Here is a 20,139-nt window from a genome sequence, read left to right as displayed (position 1 = left end):
TACTCCAATGGGAGCAAGAGGACTGTGTAATATATGATTTTAGCATATGAGAGCTAGAAGGAACTCTAAAAATTATTTAATTGAATCTCCTATTTTCACAGATAAGAAAACCAAAGTTCATAAATTTAACCACTTGTTCAAAGTCATATGATTAGATAATGGTAGAAGAAACCACACCACCAAAAAAGCCACATTTCTTATCTCTCAAGCCAATATGATTTTCACTACACTAGAAACCATGCTTTTCTTCTTAAAATTACTTCAATTAATAGCAATTAGCACATTAGCATCAGAATCATCTTTGAAATTTATTAAATAAATACTTTCTTAATGAACCCAACAGCCCTGTAGAAGAGCTTCTGAAAAGATAAACCAAAAGCTCACTGCCTTGGAGTCAAATCTGACTCAGCAATCAGAGTGGACAGAGATGAACCACCTCCCTAAGGATTCCCAGGCTGTCAATCTCTACGGGAGCAACCTGCCACATCTTTTTCTGTGGAGCAGCTGGGAAGTTCTAACCACTGACTTCGTGGCTGGCAACTGAGTGCTGGACCACTGCGCCACCAGGGCTTCTCTTCCGTAAAGGCAATGCCAAGAAAACTGTACAGGGTAGTTCTACTCTGTCACATATGTTATATGATTTAATTTTATTCAACAACAAAACACTATCACTCTTTTTAGGTCACAGAATTTTTTTTAAAAACCAAAGCAGAAAACCTGCATTTAAATTGCATATGAAAAGTAATTGTGGAAAAAGATTAAATTACACAGTTACTACAATGAGTAAATATTCTGCCAAGGACCTCTTTAGAAAGCTAAGGGCAAGGATGTCATTTTAAAGGTTATCATGCACCTGACCCAAGCAATACTATTTTGAATTGGCAAACTCCATAGGGAGCTGCCCTGTGAAATCAAAGGAGGCTCCAGCAGTGTAAATCACCAGTAGCTCTGAGGGAGGAAGACATGGAAACGCCTCCAGCACAATTTCCAGCCTCTGAAAATCAGTGGACAGTCAGTTGTGAGTTGGTTCCAACTCAACAGCAATGACAGAGAAATGTCACAATATAACAATTTCTTTTCCGTTTGGTCTTTAAATTGGCTCCATTTATTTTTCACACACAGAGCTGATTCATCAAAGAATACAAATAAATTTAATGTTATTGCTACAAACTTACTTTCAAAAAAAATGTCCTCCCTCATCAATATTATAAGGCCTCCTGGTCTTTTTCATGAAAGAAAAAAAATAAATAAATAAATAAATAAATAAGTGTTTTATTGTGTTTCTGGTAGTGAAAGCTTACATAATAAATTAAGTTCCCATTTTGATAATTTATACACAAATTAATCAATGACACTGTTACTCCCCCCGCCCCAAGGCCTCAATATTGTCTTTGTATTCTAGCTGTTCCATTTTGAAGTTCCTTCCATTTTAAGTATTTCCACATAACCACTCCCCAGTAGAAGTAAAAATCCTTACACCAAATAAAATTTGGGTTCAAGTAATGGAGAAACGACCGGAACCGCCAATGACTTCATCTTACTTGGATCTACAATTAATTCACTTGGTACCAGCAATCAGGAGATCAGGAGATGTACTGCTCTGGGAAAGTCTGTAGTCAGGTACTTCTCCAAATTATTGAGGTATTATGTCAGTTTGATGTCTTAGGTGTGCCTGATCCAGGCCATGGTTTTTTAAGACACTTGCTATGTATTTGAGAGCTGAATAATGACTAAAGATGACAGAAGAAGAATTGATGCCTTTAAACTGTGGTGTTGGAGAAGAGTGCTGAATATTCCATGGACTGTCAAAAGAACAAACAGATATGTCTTGGAAAAGGTGCAGCCAGAATGCTCATGAGGCTTCATCTCACAAACTTTGGACATGTTGCTAGCAAAGGTTACTCCTTGGAGACGGACATCAGATTTTGGAAGGTAGAGGGTGGCAAAGGAGAGGAAAACCCTCCACCAGGTGGACTGGCTTGGGATAGAATAGTGTTCAGATTGGTTGTTCACAGGGTCACTGTGAGTCCTACTGTATTCGACCACACCTAACAACAAGCAACAACAATGTCAATGTTGGTTCCTTTGTTATAACAAATATACTACAATCATATGATATAAATAATAGGGTAAAGGCGGCTAGGAGTATGTGGGAACTCTCTGTACTATATAACTTTCCTATAAATCTAAAATAAAACTAAACAGAAAGTGTATTTTTAAAAAAAATAATCTCTATGCTCCTTTTGGTACATGGGACACAGAGTAACTCCAAGTTCATAACTTCCAAGCCCATACAAGGATTAACAATTCAGCTGCTAACCTAAAGCTGACAAATACACCAAGTGGCTCCTAAGGCAAAAACAACAACAACAACAACAAAAAAAAAACCCGTTAATCTCCACAAAGACTAACTCCAGAAAACCCTCTGGGGCACTTCTCTCATATAGAGTAACCAAGAGTGAAAATCAACTTGAGACAGTGCCTCAAATCAAATTACTGTGTTTGCTACAATGTTACACTGCTAATTTAGTTTAACATTTCAAAATGATGTTTGAGTAATCATCTTGGTCCCACAAAATTTGATGGATGCAGGAGTGGCATCCACTTCCACATACTTCCGTTAACTCTATTAACTTTGATAAATGTCATTGCATCTGGCCTTTTGTTCGTAGGGTCGCTCTGAGTTGTGCTCGACTAGAAGGCAGTCAACTACAACAACACAATCTTTCTACTTATTGTATATTCAGATTGTTGTTGTTGCTGTTACATGCCATTGAGTCGCTTGCGACTCATAGCAACCCTATGTACAACAGCCCTAAACTCCTCTCTGTCCTGTGTCAATCACACCATCTCCAATACACCCATCCCAATTCCCCCAGTCACTGGATCAATCCACCTCATAGAGGGCCTTCAACTCCTGCGCTATCCCTCCACCCTACCAAGCATGATGTCCCTCTCCAAGGACCGGTCCCTCCTTACAACATGTCCAAAGTATGTTAGACAGAGCCTCAGAATCCTTACCTCCAAGAAGCCACCCAGTTTGACCCTTTCCAGGATGAATCTGTTTGGTTTCCTAGCAGTCCATGGTACCCTCAATACTCTTCTCCAGCACCACAGCTCAAAGGCATCAATTCTCCTTCTGTCCTCCTTAGTCACTGTCCAACTCTCTGATGCCTAACAAGTGATTGCAAAGACCATGGCCTGTATCAGATGCACCTTAGTCTCCAGAGAGACACCACTGCTTCTCAGTACTTTGGAGGGGTCCCTAACAGCAGACTTTCCCATCGCAATATGTCTTTTAATTTCCTGGCTACTGGTGCCAAGAGTTTTGACTGTGGAAACAAACTAAAGCTGTGAACAATCTCAATCTCTTCACCATCCATTCTGATGCTGCCAATTGGCCCATTGGTGAAAATCTTTCTGTTCTTGACATTGAGCCTGAATCCATATTGGAAGCTACAGTCCTTGACCCTCTCTCTGTAGCAAACGCTTCAGGTCCTCCTCACTTTTCTGCAAGCCAGTTGTGTCATCTGCATATCGCAGATTATTGATAGATCTTCCACCAATCTTGACTCCACATTCCTCCTCATAGAGCCCAGCCTTCCAGATAATCTGTTCTGCATATAGGTTGAAAAGGTATGGAGACAGGACACATCTCTGGCGCACGCCCTTCCCCATTTTGAACCACGCAGTGTTTCCTTGCTCTGTTCTGATGAATGCCTCTTGGTCCAAGTATAGGTTTCTCATTAGCACGATCAAGTGTTCTGGGATTCCCATTCTTTTGAGAGTCAGCCACAGTTTGTTATGATCCACACACTCAAACACCTTTGCATAGTCAATGAAACACAGATAGACATTCCTCTGGTATTCCCTGCTTTCAGCCAAGATCCATCTAACATTAGCTACAATATCCCTAGTACCATGGCCCCTTCTAAACCCAGCCTGGACTTCTGGCAGTTCTCTACTGATGTGCTGTTCCAGTCATTTTTGGATAATCTTCAGTAGAATCTTACTGGCATGTGAAATCAATGATATTGTTCTATAGTTTCCACACTCTGTTGGGTCACCCTTCTTTGGGATGGAAACAAACGTAGATCTTTTTCAGTCAGTTGGCCAAGTGGTTGTTCTCCAAATTCCTTGGCACTACTTGCTGAGCACATCCAAAGCAGCATCTGTTAGCTGAAATATGTCAATTGATACACCGTCTATACCTGGGGACTTATTTTCTGCTATTTCCTTCAAGGCAGCTTGAACTTCTTCCTTCATCACCATAGGCTCTTGCTCATATGTTGTTTCATGAAATTCTTCTGTGTTTGCCAATTCCTTTCGATTCAGTGACTCAGTATATTTTTTCCATCTTCTTTTAATACTTCCTGGATCATTTAATATTCTTCCTAAAGCATCCTTGATTATAGCAACTCAAGGTTTGAATTTGTTCTTCAGTTCCTTGAGCTTAAGAAATGGTGAGCGAGTTCGGCCCTTTTGATTTTCTGACTCCAACTCCTTGGACATTTCATTGTAATATTTTACTTTCTCATCCTGCACTGTCTTTCGAAATCTTCTATTCAACTCTTTGGTATCTTGAGTTTTTCCTTGTGCTTTGGCTTCTCTGTGCTCCAGTGCAATTTTCAAAGTCTCTTCTGACATCCATTTTGGTCTTCTCTTCCTCTTCCGTCTTTGCAATGAATGTTTGCACTCTTCCTGGATGATACCCTTGATATCCTCCCACAACTCATCTGGTCTTCTCTCATTAGTGTTCAAGGCCTCAAACCTGTTCCTGAGATGGTTCTGAAATTCAGGGGGGATAGACTCAAAGTCATATTTTGGTTCCCGTGGACTTGGTTTAATTGTCTTCAGCTTCTGCTTGAACTTACATATGAGTAGTTGGTGGTCTGTTCCACAATCAGCTCCTGGCCTAGTTTCCACAGCTGATGTTGAGTTTCTCCAGCAGTTCTTTCAGCAGGTATAATCAATCTGATTCCTATGCATACCATCAGGTGAAATCCATGTATATAACCTGCATTTATGTCTCTTAAAAAACATATTTGCAATGAATTAAGTCATTGTGCAAAATTCGATCATCCTCTTTCCAGCTCCATTTCTGTCACTGAGTCCATGTTTTCCAACTACTAAATCTTCTTCTCTGTTCCCAACTTTTGCATTCCAGTCACCCATTATTATCAATGCATCTTGATTGTATGTTTGATCGATATCTGACTGTAAAAGTTGGTAAAAATCTTCTATTTCCTCTTCCTTGGCTCTGGTTGTTGGTGCATATATCTGAATGATAGTGGTATTCACTGACCTTCCTTGTATGCGTACGGATATTATCCTGTCACTCACAATATTGTACTTCAAGATGGATCTATTACATCTTCAGATTACATCTCTAAATTTATACTTTGGACCCACCAAAGGGCTCCACAGAAAAGAGATCTGATAATTTGCTCCTATAAAATTTTTTTAAACCCTATACTTTAAATTCAATTGATAGTGAGTTGGAACCAACTCTAACTGACCCTCCAATGGGTTTTCAGAAGGATGGAAGAAGTCTGCTCATCTTTCTTCCTTGGAGCTACTGGCAGGTTTGAACCGCCAGAAAGGAGCCACCTTTGGGATAGCAGCACAACTCCCTACAGACTAAGCCACCAGAGCAGCCTGTAAAGACCAAAGCCTGAAAAACCTGTGGAGCAGTTCTACTCTGCTGCTGCTATTGGTGGTGTTATGTTCCATCAGGTCGACTCAGACTCATAGCAACCTTATGTACAACCACCCTGATGTATCTTGAGCCAATTTCATTGTCTCTGACACACCTATCCATCCCCGTTTCCCTAGTCACTGAGTCAATCCATCTCATCCAGGGTCTTCCTCTGCTGCACTGTCCCTCCACCCTCCCAAGAATGGCATTCCTCTCCATGGACTGGTACCTCCTGGCCACATACCCAAACTATGCCAGACAGAGCTTCAAAATCCTTGCCTCCATGGAGCAGCCTGGTTTCACCCTCTCCAGGACAGACCTGCTTGTTCTCTTAGCAGTTCATGGTATATTTAATACTCTTCTTCAATACCACAGCTCAAAGGCACAGATTTTTGCCCTATCATCATTAGTCACTGTCCAGCTCTGATGCCGAGCAAGTAACTGCAAAGATCATAGTTCAGATCAGGTGCACCATAGTCTCCAGACGGACACCATTACTTTTCAGTACTCTGGAGACATCCTTTACAGCAGTTTCCCAATGCAATTATTTTTATTTCCTGGCTGCTGGTACCAAGCAGTGTTATTGTGGAACCAAGCAAGCTGAAGCTGTTAATATCAATCTCTTCTCCATCCATCATGACATAGCCAACTGGCCCAGTGGGTGAAAATCTTTGTTTACTTGATTTTGAGCTTCAATCCATACTGTAGGCTGCAGGCCTTGACCCTCTACAGCAAATCTCTCAGGTCCTCCTGTTTCAGCAAGCAAGGTTGTGTCATCTCTCATATAAGGTTAATAAGTAAAAAAATCTACTCAATGGTACATAACTTCTCATCTTTAACACAATTTCCAAGGTAAAGTTGTTAAGGATACTGAATTGACACTGGTTCAGTGCATATCTTTGTAACATTTTATTTTTGTTTTAAGAAAATGCTGGATAAGGGGCACAGGTTAAGTCAGACAAGGCAAAGACAGAAATAACTTTGAACCCATTTGCTTCTCAATTTAATATTATCTTGATGGGTTTTACAACATCCTAAAATCCTCATAGCCTAGTGGGTAAGGAGTTGCACTGCTAAAGTAAAGGCACTAATTGCTCCTTGGAAGAAATATAGGCTATTTCTTCCCGATCAATTTACTGCCTCTGAAAAACCACTGGAAAATTAGCTATGAGTCAGTTCTAACTTGACAGCAAGGAGGTAAAGTGAGGTGAAAATCCTAGTAGACGGATTTTTACTCCAAAGTAGAGTTACAAAATCTTTTTCCCTTTTCTAAAAATTTATACATTTTAACTATACACACACACACACAAAAGCTCTGGTGGCATGGTGGTAAGGAACTCAGCTATCAATCCAAAGGTTCGAATCCACCAGCTGCTCCATGGGAGAAAGATGAGCAATCTCCTGAGCATTTCACTGCCTCTGAAAACCTGCTGAAGGATCAGCTATGGGTCAGTTCCAACTTGATGGTATGTAACAACAACATGTATAAATATATGAGAACCTTGAGTGACACAAATAGTTGGCAGTTCAAACCCCCACAAAGGTACTTCAGAAATCTGATTACTTGCTTCTTAAGAATCACAACCTTGAAAATCCTTTGGAAGAGTCTATTCTGTACACATGTGAGTCATGATCAGTTGTAATCAAACTCAATGGCAACTATTAACAACAATTATGTCTACATTTGGTTCTATCTATCTAATCACCTACTATTACATGGTGTTGGAACTGACTCAGAGCTACATTGAATTTCTGAGGCTGTAAATCACACGGAAGCTCACACTTCACCTGCAGATATATAAAAATATATAATGTCTGAAGGAAGTTTGTTGACACAAAAATAAATGCTTTCCTACTTCTTTTTTTATAGTCTCTTGTACAAATGGCTTGTCTCCGGAAACTCCATGAACAGTGCTCAGGTCTTTCGTTCATAGGGTCGCTTATGAGTCATCTACAACTTCATGGCACTTAACAACACAACTTGTACAAATAAAAATTCACTGTGAATGTGAATAGATATCCCTTTCATTCATAGGTGTACTATCACAGTAAAAAAAGAATTACTTGCTCATGGGAGTTTTTAAAACCTTTTGAAACAATACAAGTTTTATTTTATTGTCTTTTCTTTACAAAAACGTTAAAGAATTTCTTTAAAAATTAGTTTGAAACTATCATTTTTGTTTTCATTTCCCAGAACAAATAAACACTAAAACAAAAAAAAGGGAGCTTTATCTGACAAAGGTCTATGATGGCTTGTTGTCAGCTGTTGTGTACCACCGAGTAAGAAACAACCCACAGGTGACCCTCCAGCAGGTTTTCAGAGGCAGTTAATCTCATGGGGGAAGATTAGCCATCCTTCTCCCACGGAGCAGCTGGTGAATTAAAACCTCATGCCTTCAGGACTGTAGCACACCTTCTTGCCACTAAGCCACCAGATAGTCAAGTGAACTACTATTTTTTCAATTAGTCAGAGTTTTAGGCAGATCTCACCTGGAACTTCATGGCTGAGAATGGCAACTGTTTACAGGAAGAAAAAAGAGAGATTGTTGATTTTGTTTTCCTACAACTTTGTTGTTACTGTTGTTTTTTTTAAATATAAAATTAACAGCATCATGTTTAATAATAAAAGTACATATACTTGTCAATTTTCTATTGAGGAAAATGGACAATGTCTAAATGTGAAATCTATAAAAGAGCCTTCAATCTTTCCTATTTAGCTTTATTGTTAAAATAATTTATGCCTCAACATTTATGAATGCAGAAATAAAAAATTAAACAGGAAGTAATATGTACCTATATATTCCAGAAATCTTCTAAACCAATTTCATTTTTTAGATAAAGGAGGAAAAACCTTCAATACTTTCTTCCCTACCCCAGCTATTCCTGTTAAGATAACCAAGATTTTATGATTCATTATGAAGACTTCTTTTAAAATTATCAACACTACCATGAAATACTGATACTTATGTTGCTAAACTGTAATTCTAACAAGTCTCGGAAGTATTGTTGTTGTTGTTATGTGCCACTGAGTCTTAAGTGATTCATAGTTGACCCTCTAGTGGGTTTTCAGAGGCTGTAAATCACAAGGAGAAGACTGTCCATCTTTCTTCCACAGACTGATGGATTCAAATCATATGGCCTTGGGATGGCAGTGAAACTCCTTACCAGTAAGCTACCAGAGCTCAATCCAGAAGTGATATGTAATCTTAGAATGTATATTTATAGAAAGCATCCACATAAAAAATAAGCCATTATAGTTTATAATTCATTAAGATGTGAATGTGCTTGAACAAATATCTCATTTTCTAAAAAAAAAAAAAAAAGATCACTGTAGGGGGAAAAAAAGTTGGCCTGAAAATTTATTTTAAAAATTCATTTCTGTACACCAGTGTTTATAGCAGTGTCATTCACTATGTCAAGAAAATGGAAAAGCCCAAACGTCCATCAACAAAAAAATGGCTTGAAAAATAGTGGTATATTTACACAATGGAATACTGAGCACATTCAGAAGCAATGATTTTCAAAAATACTACATAATGTTAGAGAGGCTGAAGAACATCATGTTGAGTGAACTAACTCAGTCTTAAGAGGACATATACATTATTTATCCTCATAAGACCATTAATGTAAAAATAGAAGGATTACTAGTAAGATGTGTACAAAAGTCCAAAGGGGGAAGGAGAAAATAGGTCACAGAGTTTGGTGGGCAGAGGGAGCAGGTAAAGAAATGATGAAAGACCAGCGGGGACTTGAAAAGGTGGGCTAATGGTGGGCATAGATCAACGGTGATTAATTTTATAAAACACAATGAGAATGAATGCATGAAACATAATGTGAATAAAGGAATGTGTAAAACACAATGTATATAAACAAAACACAATGTATACGAATTCTCTATACAAATCAACATAAAATAAAAATAATTTTTACAAAATTCATCTCTAAGGGAGCTCTGGTAGCCTAGTGACAAGAAGCTGCGCTGCAATCTGGAAGGCACTCAGTTCGAATTTACCAGGTACTCTGCTGGAGAAGGAGGGGCAATCTCTTCCTGTACCAGTCAGATCAAATTCGATGGTACACACACACGCAAAACTAATAATAATTTAAAAAATCCATTTCTTCATCAAAAGGAGGAAAATACACAAGATAATTAAAACTTCTCACTGATTCCAAACTTTCTGGAGACATGGGTGTTAGATGCCCTGAAACTACTGTACTGAGATAATCTTTATACCTAGACCAAAAAATATGCTCTGAAATCTTCTTCAATACAAACAACTGTTTCATTTAAATAGTTCAAAATGTCTGCCTTGGGCATTATGCTCTTAAGGACTGTTGTTACGTGCTGTCAGGTTGCCTGCGACACATAAGAACACTACATGTACAACAGCTCTGAACCCTTTTCTATTCTGAGCCAACCTTGAAATTGACAAAAGCAACTAAACACATTAGGCCAGGAATGCCAGAGGACAGTGAGGTATATGAATGCAGCAGCACGGATTTAGAAAAGCAGGGTGAGAATGGTTGCACAACTTGAATATACTCAGTGTCACTAAACTGTGCATGTACAAATAATGAATTGGCGTATATTCTGCTGTGGATAGTCTCATAACAACAACAAAACTGAAACAAAAACAACTCCTCTCATCACTGCTGAGTTGGTGGAGTCTGTGGAGTTTGGTACCTAAACAGCATTCAACACTTTGACAAGAAAGGGCCAAGGATTCAAGAGAATGTTACTTCTAGAGCACAGCCACGCCACAATATATAGACACACAGCCAGGTGAAGTTGAAGCACCTCCTCACAGTGGACCACACAGAGCAGAACTCAACCTATCTGCAGGGGAACGGAAGAAGGCCAGAGTCCTTCCAAAATGAGAACAGTTACATTCCTAGTTCCAGATCCTAGTTCTTCATCTTCTACCAGCGAGAGTTTCTAGTCAAGTTAACGACATCCCTGCTGAGCCTTATTACTGTTATGTGCCCTAGAGTTGCTTGCGACTCATTGCAACTCTATGCACTTAAGCACTAAACCCTGCTCTATCCTGTGCCAACCTCACTGTCTCCGACACACCTACTCCCATTACTCCAATCACTAACACAATCCATCTCATCAAGGGTCTTCCTCTCTTGCGCTGTGTCCCTCCACTCTCCCAAACACGATGTCCCTCTCCAAGGACTGGTCCCTCCTTGCTATACTTTGTAGTAAAAGATACACTGCTATACATATGCTTAAGGTCAGTATTCTCTCCCTAAATTAAAACTAATATGAAATTGTCTCTACAATTTTTTTGTTATAGATTTTGCCCAGAGGGAGTAGGACGACATGTAAATGGGAAGAGAGGACAATCAGGTGGAAAGAAAAGAGCCATAGGTGAATGAACAGTGCTGTGATTGAATGTAATCCTGACTTCTAATTCTTTCTCTATGAATAGCTAACCAAACGACTTTCTTTAGACATTGAGCTTCCTCATCTGAAAATGAAATGAGAGTAATGCCTGCATTCAGGAACAAGAATCCATCCTAGAACAAGATATCCCCAAAGGGAGATTACTGGGGTGAGGGTTAGTTCTGATTACTCTGCAAAGGAATAGATGAACTTGAGGAGGGAGCATACTATCTAGAGAACGGTCCTGAAGATGGATCCAGGAAAGGGTCCAATTCAACATCACTGGCATGGGGTTCTCATACCGGTGTTACATATTATAGATGCGGAAAAAAACATCCCTGTCTTTACAGTTAGTCCGAATCCAGTTAAAGTTTCAGTCAAATGTTGAGAAAAATTGAGCCTTTTCTGACTTTATCTTTTCTTAAGAATGCAAAATATCTGATATTCCAATTTTTATCTTTTTTTTTAAAAAAAAAAGGAAGCTTAGAGAAACTAACTTCAGACACCAAAGATTTTTCACTTCTGATATAGCACTGTAGCATATATGTCTTATGTGCCAACTAGCTGTATTTATAAAATTAAGTCTACAAGGGAGCTCCAGTGGCCTAGTGGTTAAAGCTGCAACCTCAAAGGCAGGTGGTCTGAATCCACCAGCTGATCCATGAGAGAAAGATGGGCAATCTCTGAAACTCTGCTGGTGGGTCACCTGTGAGTTGGCTCCTACTTGACAGTAGGTAATAACATCAGTCTACAAATTGAACACTATTTTAAAAACTAGCTCAAAATTTCTGTCTACTGTTAATAATATAAAGTCCTTTATGGCAGGTTTGCCTTGTTACTATTCACAAACTGCAACACATGCATACACACGTGTCTTCAAATGTAATGCCCACCATCCTACACTCTACCTTCAGGTCAAAAGCATTATTCAAATTATCTCTACTCTCAATGCATGGCGCAGAGCAAGAATTCAGGCTGTACTGGTTGAATAAGTAATCTTGATAAACCTCTGGCAGGTCTAAAATTGCCCCACTGACCTGATATCAAAGCATAATCAAGATCAATACGATAACCAATACACATTCAAACACTTCACAGGGTCATAAATATACAAATTTAAGTTACCTTGAGATTATTTTTTTTAAATAATTGCTACTCTTTAAAGAAGTAACAAATGTTTTGCAACTATAGGCACATGCAGTGAGCTCCCAAGGTTCAATCCATTCAGTGCCTTAACTGAAAGGTGGATGATTCAAACTCATGCAGAGGCTCGGCAATTTGTCCATCTGTTTCAGCAAAGACTAGAAAACCCTATGCATGGGTCAGTTCTACTGTCACCTGGGAACACTATGAATTAAAAGACTTGAGAGTCTAGTAACATGGGAACAAGTACAGATCTCACTATGAATGACACAAGATCAAGATTTTCCACTCTCAATTTAAGTAATTGCAGAGAATGTTTTTAAATTTACACAAGCAATCAGAACAAGAGAAAACAAAGTAGAAAGAGAAATGAGGGATATAAATGACAACCAGGAAATTGTCCCTGAATATCCTGTCTACTAATTAGTGTGTCTACTAATTAGTGTGTGCATACTAATTGTATTGCCCTCAAAAACTACTGCTACAATATTTGTAAGCTTCTTTCACAATTGGTTATAGTCAATATCACTGAAAAGGGGAAGAAATACACATTAGAACGTTGAAAGTGAGGATCTACAAATTGTAGATCTTTTCCTAAGAGACTTAAGTGGGGAGGGGTATCCTTTACTTATTCCTTTATTTATCCCTACTAAAGCAACAAAACGATGTATTTTCTCTTCAAGGATATCATAACCAATCTGAAATAAACTGAAAATATGTTGACGTGACAAATATTTTGTGACCTATATATTCACTGTAATATTTTTTAAATTGGCAGTGTGTTAAGAAAAAAAACCCTAAAATAGCTGCTGGGGAGGGGGAATCCATGTCTATCTAGGGAGGAAATAGAAAAGAAGGATTTTCAAGATTAAAAGGTTGGGATCACCAAACCGAACCCACTGGATCAAGCACTAGCATACACAATTTCTTCTCATTTCCTAACTAATTGAAAGGCTCTAAGATTCCGACTCAATAGCTCTGCAAAGTGACTTCCCTTTCTCTTTCACACAACCACACCCGTACACATATATCTGTCCCCCAGGACAATCAAAACGAGTTTTGCAAAGAAATCGGGGCCCAATTCGATTGCTTTTCCGGAAGTGGCAAAACTGCAGGCTGGGCACTAGCTCGCCAACTGGGCTCGGGTGTCAGGTGTGAATGGCAGGTGGGGCCGATGGAGTAATAGCAAGGCTCGCGCGCCGAAAAGCTCGCCAAGTGGCCTGGAAGAGACCGAGCCGACCCAGTTCCTCTTCCCCGGGAGGTAAATCAAAGCTCAGTGCTGCCGCGCGGGGCTCCGCCGAGACGGGCCGAGCCGCTTCCCGCCGCGCCCGGCCCGCGCCTTCCCCGAACGCCCGCCGTACCTGGCGAAGAACTCGGCGAAGCCGCCGCTCCGTCGCGCTCGGGCCGCCGCCCCCACCGGCCCCGGCTCTGCAGCGGGCGGGGACTGCGGCGCCACCTCCGGGGACAGGTGGTCGCCGGCGCTGTGTCGGCGGCTCACCTCGAACGTGTTCCGAGAGTTCAAGTAAACGTCGGAGAAAGCCGGGCGCGACGCGGCGCCCGCGCCCCCGCTAGTCCTCTCGGTCAAGGCGGCGGGGGACGTGCCCTCCTGGGGACCCCCGGCGCCCCCTCCCGGGTGCTCCAAGTCCTCGCTGCTGCCGCCTCCGCTCACAGAACTGCCCCCCGAGTCGCTGCTCGCGCCCTCGTGGGTGACGGGGTCGGCGCCTTCCAGACAGCAGCTCCGCAGCGGGTCCTCCAGCGGCGCGGCCCAGTCCGAGGGGCTGCCCGCGCCGTCCGCGTCCCCGTCACCAGGCCTTTCCAGGCACAAGCGGCCGCAGCGGGGGCGGCCGCGCGGCTCCCAGCCGCCGACGCGGGGTAACCCGTGAGCGTCCTCCAGGCTGCGACAGTCCCGGTCGGCCAGGAAGCCCGAGTCCCCGTTGGTCATGCCTCCGTGCCGGGGCGCGCAGCCAGCCGCCGCCTCTGTGCCACGGAGCTTGGAGCCCGAGCCTAGCAGGCAGGCGCCCGAGCGTGCGGCTGCCGAGAACGGCGGGGCGTGGGCCTGGCCGGCCGCGAGCGGGCAGGAGCAGAGTCCCGGCTCCAGCTGCTCCCCGGCCGCCGCGAGGTAACGCTGAAGGAGCTGACGAGGCGGCGTCTCCTCCTTCTCTTCCTCCTCCTCCTCCTCCTCCTCCTCCTCCTCCGGTGGCTCCACAGCGCCGACGCCTCCGCCAAAGCCGCCAGTGGCCCGGATCATCTTCCCGTCCTGGCCCGCCAGCTCCGGCGCCGGCACAGGGAGCAACTTGGGGTTTCGTCCCGAACAAGCTCCAGCATCCTCGGGACCCACCATCGGAGGGCCGAGTGACTGCCGCCGAAAAAGGGCGGCGGACGTCTCCCCGGTGCAAGCTCGGTCCGGGAATGGCCGGGGTGTTGGGGCCGCAGCGGCCACGGCCGCCGCCGCAACGTTCCCTGACCCACCCCTCCCACACCCGGGTTTGGACAGTTGCGGGAGGGTGGGCACGCGCCTGGGATCGCGCACGCGCAAAAGCCCGAGCGGTCAAGTAGGGACCTGGAGATTCCCCCGAACCATAGAGACGGCAGCTAGAGAGCCCCGCTCCATGACACTCTCAGGCCGCCAATCTGGGATCGGCCATCTGGATGGTGGAGGCTGGTTGGCCCGGTTGGAGCATGACAGTTCTTACAGAAGCGGGTATTGCTCACTTAGCAGAAATGCACTTGATGTAGTTAAATCATGGGTGTGAAATACAAAGTGAGTAAATACTTCCAGCCTAATTGGTCAGTTGATTTTTACCTCCCTCTTTTCTACTCCCATTACCACAGGTCAGGGGGTCCAGTGACATATTTATCACACCTTTCTTAATCGTCCACAGTGTTACCAAGTATTCGTTAAACTAACATGTTTCTTCTTCACATCACTCTGAAGATACCATTATCGGCTAATGAGGAAGAGATAGGAATTTTAGAAATAATTCCTGCACCTGCCGATAATAGATTAAAAGAGCGTGATGACAACTGAGTGTACATTCTCTATCTTAACAGAAGTTGTAAGACATGGTAACTGGATGGGATAGGAGAAGGGATAGAAGAGGGAGGCGTCAACAAAGATTACAAGATTGAACCGTGTGATTTGAAGAAAATCAAAAGAACTGGATTGCGAAAACAGATCTAATGAAGTTAAAGACTGAAATATTCAGTGCTTAATTGGAATTATAAAACGGGGTAGAATTTAGGTTGAAGAAAACTGAAGTGTTATCTTCATGATTTAGAGGAACACATCATGGGTGACAATTGCACTGGAAGAGACAAGATGAGGATGGAACAGAGAACCCCGAGACTTTGTCAATAAAAATACTACAATGTCTTCCCCCCAAAAAGACAATGACATTGAACTTTTAAAAAATTTTAATTGTGATTTTAATAAACGTTTGCAGATAATTTAGATTTTCATTCACTCATTATTGCACATTTTACCCCCTCTCTCCCTTCCCACTCCCCCAGTTCACTTTTTTTTGAGAAAAAAAAAATTCATGTTGCACAATTACCTACTTCCTCCCTACTCCCAGTATTCTTATCTCTTATCTCTTATTCTGGGCTGTTGTCTTATGTATAATGCCTATTCATATATTCCTTTTATTTCCACAGTCTTTCTTTATCACATATGGCAGATTTCAGGGATGCAGCACTAACCAAGGCATTGGTAAGCAGCAAAGCTGTTGTCATATAAAATGCCCTGCTTCATCAAGTTTATTCCCAGGGCTTCAGTCCTAGATTTTTGACCCTTTAACACAGATGGAATGTGCTTTACTGGTAAAAGTATCTTCTTCTAAAAGAAGCACAGTTCCAGCAACAAGCTGGATATTTTTAGACAGGAAAGGCTGAGGCATCCCAGGTCCTGAGACTCCTGGTTCCATAACTCCAACTTGACGCAGAAAGACTTCACCAAAAAGATCCCTCATCTTCGAGCATCCTGGAAACTTCATTCAACATCTTCAGGAAGCAGGCCAATTCCAACATGTGAGAAATGGCAGATGCATTAAGAATTGTCCTTTCCTAAAACGTTACAGATCAGTTACAGTGAAGTGAACAGTGACCATCAAGGACAATTGTCACTCTGGGATCTTTTTTCATATATTCCTTTTAGACAGTTCTTTCCTTTATCTGTTCCAATACAATGATCATAAAAATTGTATTTCAAGAAATTCAGAAATACTAGTTATTGGGTAAAATGAAGTGTAAATAAATACCGCTCATTCTAGAAATATGACAATGAAAGAAAGAACAGAAATAGAATTACACAGTAGAGGAAGAAGTATGTCAAGCTTCTAAAAAATTATCAGAAAATACACACATAATATACAAAAGACTTAATATAACATATATTTATATTTTCAAAGTAGCTTTTTATATGGCCTTTTGCCTTGGTTCAATGGAAAAACAGCTTGAAAGATTTTTCTCTTCAAGCCCTCTAAATCTTTGTTATGGTTAGATCCTAGAGGGTTTGTTACATTTTTTTGAACCGTTCTTTAAACAACTTGGTTTGATACTTTTTGTCTATTCCTGGGCTGTAGATTACCCTGTAATTGTTACACATCATGCATGGATTGATTTGTTGTTGTTGTTAAGTGCCGTCGAGTCGCAGGCGACTCATAGCGACCCTATGAAGGAGAGTCCTCGACGCTTGGGTGCCTTTCATCCTCTCTCCAGGTTCACAGGTTTTCCGGAGGCAAGCTATTATAGAGGTGGACGCCACTCCTCCTTCCACGCTTGTTTAATCCGGGAGCTCCACCCCACTCTCAGTCCGCACTGGGTAGCCAACCATTAACACATTTGACACATCCGTATCATAGTGTTCAGCCTCACAGCAACCGCAAGTGACTGCGGGACGGCAACTTGTACACGAGGGCTCTGTTGGATCCGGATTGATTTAGTATACAAATAAAGGGACTATGTTGGGGGGGGGGAGGGACTATGCTGTTACATACAACAGTCCTAAACCCTGCTTTATCCTGTGCCAACCCCACATCTCCAACACTCCCACTCCCACCCCCACCCACAAGTCACTGAATCAACCCATCCCATTGAGGGTCTTCCTCTCTTGTGCTGTCCCTCCACCCTCCCAAGGATGATGTCCTTCTCCACGGAGTCTCCAAGGAGCAGTCTGGTTTCACCCTCTCCAAGATGAACCTGTTTGTTCTCTTAGCAGTACATGGTGTACTCAATACTCTTCTCCAGCATCACAACTCAAAGGCATCAATTCTCCTTAGATCATTCCTAGTCATTGTCCAGCTCTCTGATGCATAGCAAGTGATTGCAAATCATGACCTGTATCAGGCACATCTGTTCCTAGACTGTCATTGTTGCTCCTCAATACTTTGTCAATATCTCTGACAGCAGACTTTCCCAATGCAATACGTCTTTTAATCTCCCGGCTGCTGGTGCCAAGAGTGTTGATTGTGGAGCCATGCAAACTAAAGCTGTTAACAATCTCAATCTCTTCACCATCTATCATGATACTGCCAATCAGCTCAGTGGTGAGAATCTTTGTTTTCTTGATATTGAACTTCAATCCATATTGAATACTGGTTTCAATCCACCAGCTGCTATGAGGGATAATGATGGACAAAACCCTCCCATGTGATTCACAGCCTCCAAAAATCCACTGGAGCATCAGTTGTGAGTTCATGATACTCAAAGGCAATGAGTTTGAGCTTTCAGATTTTTCTGAGTCAGTAATATTGAAACATGGAGGAAAAAAAAAGCATGTTATTAAATATTATGAAGACATTGAAAATATAAATATAGGAATATGTAAAAAGTATTTTTCATTGCTGCCATTGTTGTGAGGTTCCGTTGAGTATATCCTGGCTCATGGTGGCCACGTATGTGCAGTAGATCAAAACTCTGCCAAACCTGGGCCATCTTCACAATCTTCTCAGTGCTTAACCCACTGGTGCAGCCCCTCTCTCAGTCCTTCTTGTTGACAGGCTTCCTCTTCTTTGTTGACTCCGCTCCTTTTCCAAACATGATGTCCTTTTTCAAAGGACTGACAGACTCCTAACAGCATGCCCAAAGAATGAGAAATAAAGTCTCATCATCCTTGTGTCCTTCCAAAAACTATTTCAAAGACAAATTTGTTTATTCTTTTGGTAGTTCATGATCTGTCTGTTCATTATGCTAAACCAGCACCAAATCCAGACTTTCTTCGGCCTTCCTTATTCAGTGTCCAACTTTCACGCACATGTAAAGCAATGGAAAACACTGACGCTTAGGTCAGGAACACCTTGCTTGGTCTTTAAATTGGCATCCTTGCTCATTAGCACTTCAAAGAGAATACAGAGTCTATTTTCATGATACAATGTCTTCTGATTTGTTGGTTGCTGCTTTCATGAATATGTTTGTGGATTTAAGAAAAATGAAATTGTCAACATCTTTCACCTTTCCTTCATTTATCAAAAGGTTGTTTATTGGTCTAATTATAAGGATTACAGTTTTCATTATGTTGAAGTATAAGGAGCACAGGTGACATAGTGGTTAATGAGTAACATATTAGGCATATCAAAACAGGTTGGGAGTTCAAATCCACCAATTACTCCTCAGGAGTAAAATGCACAGTCTCCTCCTCTAAAGATTTACATCCTCAGACACTCGATGGAGGGCGGCTATGAGCTGGAACCTCGTCAAAGGCAAGGGTTATGCAGAGGTGCAGTCCATACTGAAGTCTTTGATCTTCTTCAGTAAGTGCTGTACTTTCTCTGTCCTTTCAGGAAGCGAGGTAGTGCCATCTCCATATCACAGATCATTGATGAGCCTTCCGTCAATCCTGATCCATGTTCTTCTTTATCTAGTTTGGTTTTTCAGATTATTTGTTCAGTAAACATATTGAACAGTGTTGATAGTAGTGAAAGGAAACAACTCTGGTGGCCACTTTTCCTGATTTTAAACTACAGTGTCCTCTTCTGTTCAAATAATTGCTTTCTGGCTCACGTACAGGTTCCACACAAGAACAGTGCAGAGCTCTGTGATTCCCATTCTTCTCAAAAACATCCATAATTTATTATAATCCACACAGCTGAATGCCTTTGTATAGACAATAAAGCACAAGCAAAGGTCTTTCTGATCTCAGCTTTGACTGACGATATATCTGACATCAGCAATGTCCATGGCCTAATTCCATTGCCTCTTCTGAATGAAGCTTGCATTTCTGATAGTTTCCTGTTGATACGTAATAACCATTAGTAGAATTTTAATGTATGTAATATTAGTGATTATTGTTATGTGCCATCAAGTCGCCTGCGACCTATATTGTTATGTGCAGCTGAGTTGCTTGCGACTCATAGTGACCCTATGTACAAGACCTCTACACCCTACTCTATCCTATGCCAACCTCACTGTCTCCAACATACCTACTCCCATTACCCCAATCACTGAATTGATCCATCTCATTGATGCTCTTCATGTCTTGCATTGTCCCTCCACGCCCCCCCCCAAACATGATGTCCCTCTCTGAGGACTGGTCCCTCCTTGCAAACATGCCCAAAGTATGTTAGACGAAGCTTCAGAATCCTTGCCTTCAAGGAGCAGCCCGAGTTCACCCTCTCCTGGATGAACCTGTTTGTTCTCCTAGCAGTTCATGGTATATTCAACACTTTTCTCCAGCACAACAGCTCAAAACCATCAATTCTCTTTCTATCATTCCTAGTGACTGTCCAGCTCTCCAACACACAGAACACAATTGCGAAGACTAGGGCCCATAACAGATGTACCTTAGTCTCCAGCTTGATGTTGTTGCTCTTCAGTACTCTGGAGAAGTCCTTGACAGCTGACTTTCCCAATGCAATTCATCTCCTGATTTCTTGGCTGCTGTTACCAAAAGTGTTGATTGTGGAACCAAGTGAAC

At 41.9% G+C, this 20,139-nt stretch overlaps 1 protein-coding gene across 1 annotated transcript in view; it reads right to left on the bottom strand.

The window, feature by feature from the left end:
- TBC1D12 (TBC1 domain family, member 12) overlaps positions 1 to 14,571 on the bottom strand; it is a 96,441-nt gene extending 81,870 nt beyond the window's left edge. Inside the window, exon 1 of the mRNA XM_006880359.1 lies at positions 13,592 to 14,571. Coding sequence (XP_006880421.1) covers positions 13,592 to 14,571 — 980 coding nt within the window. The remainder of the gene's footprint in view (positions 1 to 13,591) is intronic.
- Positions 14,572 to 20,139: the final 5,568 nt, after the last annotated feature.

This window comes from Elephantulus edwardii, unplaced genomic scaffold (genome assembly GCF_000299155.1).
Source record: "Elephantulus edwardii isolate Elephantulus edwardi_28Jun2011 unplaced genomic scaffold, EleEdw1.0 scaffold00007, whole genome shotgun sequence".
In the NCBI taxonomy this organism is placed as follows: domain Eukaryota; kingdom Metazoa; phylum Chordata; class Mammalia; order Macroscelidea; family Macroscelididae; genus Elephantulus; species Elephantulus edwardii.
Note: the sequence above shows the minus strand (reverse complement) of the source record. Positions and strands in the feature narration are given on the sequence as shown.